The 10761-nt window shown below is 43.7% G+C and overlaps 1 protein-coding gene across 2 annotated transcripts; it reads right to left on the bottom strand.

Moving 5' to 3' along the window:
• Positions 1 to 591: 591 nt before the first annotated feature.
• Positions 592 to 10610, bottom strand: LOC121844594 (pinin-like). 2 transcript variants are annotated; one of them, XM_042314864.1, is made up of 5 exons: positions 9756 to 10610; positions 8162 to 8812; positions 8013 to 8083; positions 4291 to 5326; positions 592 to 3029 (listed from the first exon to the last, which is right to left on the bottom strand). In XM_042314864.1, the coding sequence occupies exons 1-5, from the start codon at positions 9934 to 9936 to the stop codon at positions 2821 to 2823; spliced, it is 2148 nt and encodes a 715-aa protein (XP_042170798.1). In that variant the 5' UTR covers positions 9937 to 10610; the 3' UTR covers positions 592 to 2820. The 2 variants fall into 2 exon arrangements, with proteins under 2 accessions (XP_042170798.1, XP_042170797.1); XM_042314863.1 differs by having other exon boundaries at positions 8013 to 8812; positions 9756 to 10237.
• Between the last annotated feature and the right edge of the window lie 151 nt (positions 10611 to 10761).

Here is a 10761-nt window from a genome sequence, read left to right as displayed (position 1 = left end):
GTGGTATATGGCCAATACCACAGCTATGGGCTGTATCCAGGCCTTATTGGTTAAATAACCCACAGCGTTAGATATATGCTCAGATGATTTTCACAGGCTACCTTTCTGATTACCAGTTTAGTTTGCTAAAAGTTAGCTCGCTAGCTGTAACTACCTCCATTCATAGACACAGTGTCTATTGCTGAAGGCATCTTCTTCCTGGGGACCTTCGTTAAGAACCCTGACTCTTGCTCTAAAAATGAACACGCACCGCTTGCGGTATGATTTTGGAAAACATAGGGAACGTAACTTTAATATCTGCGAGAAATAATACCTTTTTTTATTTTTTAAAGGTTAAATTCCTACATACCTTCATAGAGTTAATGTTCCCACGGCCAGATCTCCATGTTACGACGCTCGTTTGCAGAAGTCAGACATGACCACTTGTGCTAATTAGCTAACGTGATTTTCCAGTTTTTTTTTTTAATGATATTTTTACAACAAAGAGGTAGAAATAACTAATGATGATAATGCCCTTTGTGTAAGAGCTGTTTGAAAAGAAATCCTGGAATTTCAGCCTGTTCTGGTCCATATCATGACATCACAATCTGATCGTATTGATTCTGACCAATGACCAATCATCCTTTATTTGCAGATGTATCCTCCTAATGATAACGTGTTGTTAGGTGTCAAGTTACGGCCACTAATTCTATGATTGCTTAAAAAAAAAGATATTGCTTCAAGACCATAAAAAGTTATTGTTTACATATTATATTTCTAAATAGATCATATCTATTTACTCCGCCCATGGCCCACCACTCAGATAATATTTCACCAACCCCAAAGGTTTGAGCACCCCGGCTCTAGTCTAGACGAGCCTGTCCGCCAATCAGGGCTGTGTATGTAAATATATTTACATTTGTATCACCACAACCAGACTGAGCATTTCAATGGCAAAAGGAGGCTCAGGGAAATAAATGATTTTTAAAAAATATGGTGTTATTTTACTGAAATAAACACAGTGATTTAGTAATCATACAATGATGATTTAAATATAAAATAAAAAAATACTGCATGGGGCTTTAAGTAGCAATGTGACATGATCTCTGGCATTAAATCTGATATTGGTATCTCTATAACATATTAGAGAAAGGAATGCATCCTGCCCAATTCAATCCATGAAAGTGGAAATGATTTCACAATGATAATCATTCAATAGTAACATTAATACAGGAAAATACAGTAGTTTGATCTGAAAATAGATTTAGTCATGAAACATGTCCTTAGGGGTATCAGGTAGCCTCGCGTTAGAGAAACAGGCCTGTAACCAACATGTCGCTGGTCTCAATTAGGTCCACTATTGCTCTAAATGATTAACACAGCTGTTCACACAAAGGTTCATTTTGGAGAAATGTAAATACAGCACTAATTTCACCTATACAAAAATAAAGGATGTCACCCAGTGTACTCTCTATCGCCCCCTATCTTCGATAAACACAGATATTAAAACTGCCTACTAAAATTGTCATCCCGTCTCAAGACTTACGTATCCAAATTGGTCCACAAGGACCGAAGCGGGTTTGTAAAAATATATATATATACATACACATTCATACATATATATACACACATACATATATATTTATCCTCGGATTAAATCCGTCAACTATTCCATATCGTCGATGCTTCATCAGAATCAACAGGTTCTTGGGCTGTTTCATCTCTCCATGCAGAAAAAGCTTTTACTAAACTAGAATGGTTAGATCTCTGGTCGGTCTTGAAAAATGGCTCTAATTTCATTAATATGCCAATCCCTCAGCCATAGTTATAATAGGCAATATCTGCTCTGTTCAGAATCACTGGAAGCAGCAGACAAGGCGATCAATTTCTCCTTTGTTATTTTAGTATCCATGGGAACCCCTGGTCCAGGCCATTCATCAATCAAAGAAAATAACACCAATACGCAGACAATATTGTACTACATCTAGACAATGTATCTCTATTGCTCCCAAATGCATTGAAGATCATAGATAAAATTCAGTTTAATCTCAAATTACAAAAATTAATCAAAACCAAATAAGCCCTACTGCCTCTCAAGATCCCGATGGAGGACTCCATCTCTACTCACAGTTATAGATCTGTCACTCTCACTGAAAGCAAGTCTAGGAAGCTGGTAGATCTGTTCTATGTGCCCTATTTCTATGCTTCCCATTCTTAAGATTTGTTTTTGCGTCTTTTACTTTCAAGTTTTGTCCAGCAGCTTCAAAACAGACGAAAAAATACAGTCTTTTTGTTTATGGAAAATATATTTCACAGCGGGGTTTAGATGGTACAATGATCCTGTAGTCTACACTAGACTTGCTTGTTTTGTCACAAACAGAAATTAGGTTTACCATTAGAATTTTACCAACCAGGAAATGGCAAAGTTCATTTCTTCATCAATGTTTTTAGTGGCAACCCACAGGTACAATGTGTGAACTAATGAATATAAAATATATGAACAGAATATGAATTTAAATATTGGTACCTGTAACCCCCCACCACACACACAAAGTTGCTGGTTCAAATCCCTGGCTGGTTCGAAGTCTGACTGGGAAACGCAATGGCTAAGGTGTTGCGTTGACAGTCTCTGGACCTGATTTGAAGACCCCGCGGTCTCCCAAGTTTGCTGCAGTACTCTGTCTCTGTTTGACTCTATTTACATAGAACTTAATGCCCGACCAGTTTCTGCTTTTGAGCGCCACAGGTTCTGACTGGAGGCATTTGAGGCAGTCCCTCTTTCCAGGAACTTGGCCACTCTTTATGAACGGCATTATGTGTTTCTCTACTGCTGCTCCCTCATCAACGATCCTCTTTAATCTCACAGTGTTTCTTTGGCTTGGCTCGGTGCCTGTGCGACGGGTCGGCTGGGCGCCTGTGCGCCGGGTTTGCTGGGCGCCGGCTCAGCTGGGAGGCAGGCCGGCTGGGCGGCTGTGTGACGGGTTTGCTGGGCGCCGGCTCCGCTGGGAGACGGGCCGGCTGGGCGCCTGTGCGACGGGCCGGCTGGGCGCCTGTTGAGAAAAGGTTGCTTAAAAGATTGCAAAAATGGCAGCAAAGAATGGAAAATAATATCACGATTTTCATATTTCACTTTTTGGCTCAACAGGAGTTGACAATGTTGCAGCTGAAACAACCAGAGAAAGACAGAAAAAAATGAATATAAAATATATGAACAGAATATGAATAAACATGACCATTTCCATGCAAATTTCCTGTCTAAAAAAAAATATAATATTATTAGGGATGGCTGGCAAACCATCCACTTGGAGAGCTAGCCTGACCTACAAGGTGTATAAACCATCCACTTGGAGAGCTAGCCTGACCTACAAGGTATATAAACCATCCACTTGGAGAGCTAGCCTGACCTACAAGGTATATAAACCATCCACTTGGAGAGCTAGCCTGACCTACAAGGTGTATAAACCATCCACTTGGAGAGCTAGCCTGACCTACAAGGTGTATAAACCATCCACTTGGAGAGCTAGCCTGACCTACAAGGTGTATAAACCATCCTCATGGAGAGCTAGCCTGACCTACAAGGTGTATAAACCATCCACTTGGAGAGCTAGCCTGACCTACAAGGTATATAAACCATCCACTTGGAGAGCTAGCCTGACCTACAAGGTGTATAAACCATCCACTTGGAGAGCTAGCCTGACCTACAAGGTGTATAAACCATCCACTTGGAGAGCTAGCCTGACCTACAAGGTGTATAAACCATCCACTTGGAGAGCTAGCCTGACCTACAAGGTGTATAAACCATCCACTTGGAGAGCTAGCCTGACCTACAAGGTGTATAAACCATCCTCATGGAGAGCTAGCCTGACCTACAAGGTGTATAAACCATCCACTTGGAGAGCTAGCCTGACCTACAAGGTGTATAAACCATCCACTTGGAGAGCTAGCCTGACCTACAAGGTGTATAAACCATCCACTTGGAGAGCTAGCCTGACCTACAAGGTGTATAAACCATCCACTTGGAGAGCTAGCCTGACCTACAAGGTGTATAAACCATCCTCATGGAGAGCTAGCCTGACCTACAAGGTGTATAAACCATCCACTTGGAGAGCTAGCCTGACCTACAAGGTATATAAACCATCCACTTGGAGAGCTAGCCTGACCTACAAGGTGTATAAACCATCCACTTGGAGAGCTAGCCTGACCTACAAGGTATATAAACCATCCACTTGGAGAGCTAGCCTGACCTACAAGGTGTATAAACCATCCTCATGGAGAGCTAGCCTGACCTACAAGGTGTGACATTTGACTTACATTTATTTTGGGGTTCACTGAGAGTGGACAGTGCTCCAGCCAAAACAACCTCATTCCACTTGAAACCTTTGAATTTGCCAGCAGACTCCGCGACTTTGTGTCGTCCTGACGTCAACGCACAGGATTCCACAGCGTTGCCAATGTTCATTAAGTTGTATCCCATTTGAACAGCCAGCGTCGGACGGTCGTACGTTTTGTTCTCCTCGTTGTAGCCAGCAACAGCTCTCACTGCCGTGATGACGTGAGGTAAATTACTAGGTATGACCAAGTCCTCAAAGCACATCAGAGGTGTACACGTCCTGGCCGTGATGAGGAGTCTTGCCACCTCTCTCATTCTTTGTTGAATGTATTTGTTTCTTCTGTCATCTGGCTGTAGTTTGTTGTACAGCTCCTCTCCCATGAGGAGGATACATTTGTCATTTCTAACCACAAATGAAACTTGGCCGGAGTTCATACCACAAACTATCTTCCAAAGACCTGTGCTGACGTAGTCGGGTTGAGGACGCATCTTAAACGCCATTGCTGACTGAATCCTCATCTTTGGTCCAGGTTTTGGTTTTTCAGCTTTGGGGTTCAGAGGGCAGTATCTGACATGCTTCCGTAGTGACTTTTGAATGTACAGACCTTGACAGTGCAAGCAGTGGGTGTAACATCGAGTGGATCCTGGCACTTTGGGACGGGAACAGGAGGCCATCTCTCCACTGCCACGTCTTGCTACGGCAACATCATGCACCCTCTGACATATCCTCTTAGCTGGATAATGAGCCCCAGAGTCTGTTTGGATGTTCATGTCTTTGTTTCTGTCTGAAGGGCTGATCTCAGTCCCCGGGGTGTTTTCATCACATAAGTTGGACAAATCAGATGGTTCGTTCACCACACCTCTAGAATGGCATGTTCTCTTCGCTGGTTTACGTGCCTCAGAGTCTTCTTTAGTGCAGGAGCTACTGTCTGAAGAGTTGCTGTCTGTTACGGAGATGTTTTCCTCACTCCAGGTAGAGAAACTAGATGCTTCATTTGATTCCACGTTCCTAGAATCCTAAGGGGGGAAACAAAAAGGAGAGATGAAATGTAATATGAAAACTCTCGGACAGCAGAGATCCCGTTTTGGAACGTAGATATGTTCGTAGAGTTATCATATTATACCTTGTACAGTGCATTCGGAAAGTATTCAGACACCTTGACTTCCCCCCCCTTTTCTTTCTACGTTACAGCCTTATTTTAAAACAGGTTTAGTAATGTTTGCAAATATTTTTTATACTAACATACCTTATTTACATAAGTATTCAGACCCTTTGCTATGAGACTCGAAATTGTCAGAGCAAAAACCAAGCCATGAGGTGGAAGGAATTGTCCGTAGAGCTCAGAGACATGGATTGTGTCGAGGCAGAGACCTGGGTACGGGTACCAAAACCTTTCTGCAGTATTGAAGGTCCCCAAAAACACAGTGGCCTCCATCATCCTTAAATGGAAGAAGTTTGGAACCACCAAGACTCTTCCTAGAGCTGGCCGCCCGACTGAGCAATCAGGGGACAAAGGCCTTGGTCAGGGAGGTGACCAAGAACCCGATGGTCACTCTGACAGAGCTCTAGAGGTCCTCTGTGGAGATGGGAGAACCTTCCAGAAAGACAATCATCTCTGCAGCACTACACCAATCAGGCCTTTATGGTCGAGTGGCCAGACGGATGCCACTCCTCAGTAAAAAGGCACATGACAGCCTGCTTGGAGTTTGCCAAAAGGCACCTAGACTCTCAGACCATGAGAAACAAGATTTTCTGGTCTGATGAAACCAAGATTGAACTCCTTGGCCTGAATGCCAAGTGTCACATCTGGAGGAAACCTGGCACCATCCCTACAGTGAAGCAAGGTGGTGGCAGGGACTGGAAGACTAGTCAAGATTGAAGGAAACATTAACGGAGCAAAGTTCAGAGAGATCCTTGATGAAAACTTGGTTCAGATCACTCAGGACCTCAGACTGGGACGAAGGTTCACCTTCCAACAGGACAACAGCGCAGGAGTGGCTTTGGGACAAGTCTCTGAATGTCCTTAAGTGACCCAGCCAGAGCCCGGACTTGAACATCTCGGGAGAGACCTGAAAATAGCTGTACAGCGACGCTCCCCATCCAACCTGACAGAGCTTGAGAAGAATGGGAGAAACTCCCCAAATACAGGTGTGCCAAGCTTGAAGCGTCATACCCAAGAAGACTTGAGGTTGTAAACGCTGCCAAAGGTGCTTCAACAAAGTACTGCGTAAAAGGTCTGAATACTTGTGTATATGTGATAGGTTTTTATAAATTTGTGCAAATTTATAAAAACTGTTTTTGCTTTGTCATTATGGGGTATTCTGTGTAGATTGATGAGGGGGGGAAAAACTATTTAATCCATTTTAGAATAAGGCTGTAACTTAACAAAATGTGGAAAAGGGGTCTGAATACTTTACCAATGCACTGTATGTGGACAATTCTGTGGGAATGAGACTCAGATTTTTCACATTAAAATGTACACTACATGACTAGAAGTATGTGGACACCTGCTCGTCAAACATCTCATTCCAAAATCATGGGCATTTATATGGAGTTGGTCCCCCCTTTTCTGCTATAACAGCCTCTACTCTTCTGGGAAGGCTTTCCACTAGATGTTGGAACATTGCTGCAGGGACTTGTTTCCATTCAGCCACAAGAGCATTAGTGAGATTAGGCCTTGCTCGCATTCGGCGTTCCATTTCATCCAAAAGGTGTTCAATGGGGTTGAGGTCAGGGCTCTGTGCAGGCCAGTCAAGTTCTTCCACACCAATCTCAACAAACCATTTCTGTATGGACTTCGCGTCATGTTGAAACAGGAAAGGGCCTTTCCCAAACTGTTTCCACAAAGTTGGAAGCACAGAATGGTCTCGAATGTCATTGTATGCTGTGGGGTTAAGATTTCCCTTCTCTGGAACTAAGGGGTCCGGACCATGAAAAACAGCCCCAGATCATTATACCTTCTCCACCAAAATTTACAGTTACATTATGCACTCTGACAGGTAGCGTTATCCAGTCATCCGTCAAACCCAGATGGTGAAGTGTGATTCATCACTCCAGAGAACATGTTTCCACTGCTCCAGAGTCCAGTGGTGGCGAGCTTTACACCAGATGGTGATGTTAGGCTTGTGTGCAGCTGCTCGGCCGTAGAGACTAATTTAAATGAAGCTCAGACGAACAGTTAATTGTGCTGACGTTGCTGCCAGAGGCAGTTTGGAACTCTGTAGTGAGTGTTGCAACCGAGGACAGACAATTCTTAAGCTCTACGTGCTTCAGCACTTGGCGGTCCTGCTCTGTGAGTTTGTGTGGCCTACCACTTTGTGGCTGAGCCGTTGTTACTCCTTGACGTTTCCACTTCACAATAACCACACCTGCAGTTAACCGGGCAGATCTAGCAGGGCAGAAATTTGACAAACCGACTTGTTGGAAATGTGGCATCCTATGACGGTGCCACGTTGAAAGTCACTAAGCTCTTCAGTAAGGCCATTCCACTGCCAATGTTTGTCTATGGAGATTGCATGGCGGTGTGCTCAATTTGACAAAATGTATATATTCATGTTCATATTTTTTTTTGTATTCATTTTCTGTAAAGAAATTGCTTTCAGAATCTCATGTAATCATTTGGCTGTTTTCGCTACAATTAAATGCTGCCTTTTTGTGCTGTTCTACGTGTATACTAACACATTAAATTAAATATAATCTTACTTGTTCTGAAGAAGTGCTGGTACTCTGATGAACTTTAACATTTTCACTCTGAGCTGCAGAACAGTCTGGATTTACTGCAGAGAGGAGCTGAGAGTCACTGGTTGGTTCTGATACTCTGTTTTCACTCTGAGCTGCAGAACAGTCTGGATTTACTGCAGAGAGGAGCTGAGAGTCACTGGTTGGTTCTGATACTCTGCTGTCAGATTCCAGCTGCTGTTCCTCCTGATTCGTCCAGAGTTCCTCTTGTTTTGTGGGCTCTGGTTCCTCCAGACCCAGCCTGGGGCTTCTCTCCTGCTGCTCTGGGGGAACCTCCTCTTTAGAGACAGGGAGAGAGGGCTGCTGGGAGTCTGGAGGGAAGGGAGGGGGAATGGGTCTCTCCATCCCATCAACACGTTCTTCTCTGTTTCCTACCTGGGGAAGGAGCTGGAGCTGAGAGTCCCTGGTTGGTTCTGATATGCTGTAATCCTCTCCATCAGGTTCTGTTTTGATCTGTTCAGTTGTGTTGGTGGGTAGAGAGTCCCTCTCTCTGTTCTCCAAGGTTTGGTCAAGATGTGAGGGCAGAGGTGGGTCCTGTTCATAGTGACTTTTCACACAGGCAGGGATTAAGATGTCTTTGGTATCAGGTTCCAGCCCTTGAGGGTGGTCTTCCTTCTGACTGGTCCTGAGTTCCTCCTGTTCCTCTTTAACCTGTGTGTGCTCTGGGTCCTCCTGCCCCTGACTGGGGCTCCTCTCCTGATCACAGTGCTGCTGCTCATGGGGAACCTCCTCTTCAGAGACAGATAGAGAGAGCTGCTGGGAGTCTGGAGGGAAGAAAAGGAAAACAAATCAAATCAGAGTTTATTCCCGTACTGCAGGATGCAGCAGGTGTAAACAGTGATTGCAAGCTCTTCCTGAACAACGCAGTTCAGAGGAGGCTGGTGGGAGGTGCTATAGGAGGAATCAATAGAACTGAGTCCAACATGTGGTTTCCATATGATTAATACTGTTCCATGTATTCCATTCCAGCCATTACAATAAGCCCATCCTCCTAAAACTCCTCCCACCAGCCTCCTCTGATGCAGTTATACTGGTCATATAAAGTAATACACGAGATTATTTATTTTTTTTAAATGGGAGTGATAGGTGTAAGATACTGTATCCCTGGAAAAAGGATGTTCAAGGTTTCTATCACCCCGCTGAGGCTGGTGCACACACACACACACACACACACACACACACACACACACACACACACACACACACACACACACACACACACACACACACACACACACGATGCTTCTTGTTCCCCCTGGCTAGTGATCTGTGTGATCTTCAGACCTGGGTTCAAATACTATTTGAAATAATTTCATACAGAGTTAAACAGATAAGACTGAGTGGACCATTAGTACATATCCCAAACTCACTGTGTCGGCTAGAGTAGAGCTACTGTCATGTCAATAAAAGGTTTTTAGATTAAAGATGTATACAGTCCTATATAACCCTCAAAGCAGGGTTGACTCACATTTAACCCTAACCATTCCAATGTATTTAATAGAATAAAAAAAACACCAAAATGAAAAAACAATATTTCTGGAAGTGGTGATTTTGCTAGGTTACTACTGGAAACATGCTTGTTTGGGTCCCCCGGGTGTGGAGACAGACGGGTTAATATACTGCAGTCTAACTGTGTGTGTGAATGACTAAATGAGTATAATTATTTGATCAATCATTTTGTTTCTCACAGTAGTTATTATTACAAACCTGCTCGACGTAACTTGATTTCCGGGTGGAAAACCAAATCCAACAGCCGCTGTAGACGTTTGTTCTCCTCCTTTGAACGGGAGATTTCTACCCGGTACTCGACAATCTTTTTTTCAAAGACAGCGGATATCTCCACAGCGGCCGCTGTTAACCGCTGAGTAAGAAACGTGTTCAACTCCATCTGTAATTTGGGAATTTTACGGTCTATAAAGCCACATGTGAAGGAGGAAAATAAACCAACTCTCTAGTTATTCACTTCCTGCTTTAATTCTTCTTCTTTCGGATTTGGTTGTCGGATTGCATCCAACTTTAAGGTGCATACACCGCCACCTACTGTAGGGAAGAGAGGGGTGTGAGGCCATTCACGGTCCACCTACATTATATTCTTTGATGCAATAATACAATATTGGGGACAAGGGAAATTGCCACCCATTCCACTATTGAACCCTTTCTAGTCCAACTCTAGACCAGTGGGTTGAGAAGACAAAACCCTACCACTCCCCCTGCAGCTGTTCTGCAGTAAATCCTCGCAATCCCAAGTACTTCTCTACCACTGCCACCACAACCTCTATTTTCTGTGACTTTCAATTCATTTCTGCAGTACAATTGACGACCACGACTATAAATGATAAAAAGCCCACCTTGCTGAAGCAAATATTCTTCCCGTCACAGTCTCTTGATCTCTCACAGGAATCCTCTCAGGATCCCTCACCCTGTACCCATGTTCCTCAACCACTGTCTTCCCTGCTTCAGCATACCACACTTCCTGTACTACTGTAACCCTGGCAACCTCAATCTGCCTTTCTCTCACCTGACACCCTCCCATCTCCAGCCCCATGATCACCCCCACAACTTTTCACATCATACAGGTTTCTCCGATCAAATAGCCTAATCTAAATAGAGCTCAATCAAATACAAAATGCACTGTCATGATAAGAAACAACATATTCCATCCTTTCAACAGCGCCATGCTCCAGAGAGAAAAACCCATCACAATCCTTATCCC

This window comes from Oncorhynchus tshawytscha, unplaced genomic scaffold (assembly GCF_018296145.1).
Source record: "Oncorhynchus tshawytscha isolate Ot180627B unplaced genomic scaffold, Otsh_v2.0 Un_scaffold_1716_pilon_pilon, whole genome shotgun sequence".
Classification (NCBI taxonomy): domain Eukaryota; kingdom Metazoa; phylum Chordata; class Actinopteri; order Salmoniformes; family Salmonidae; genus Oncorhynchus; species Oncorhynchus tshawytscha.
This window is presented reverse-complemented; position numbering and strand designations above follow the sequence as displayed.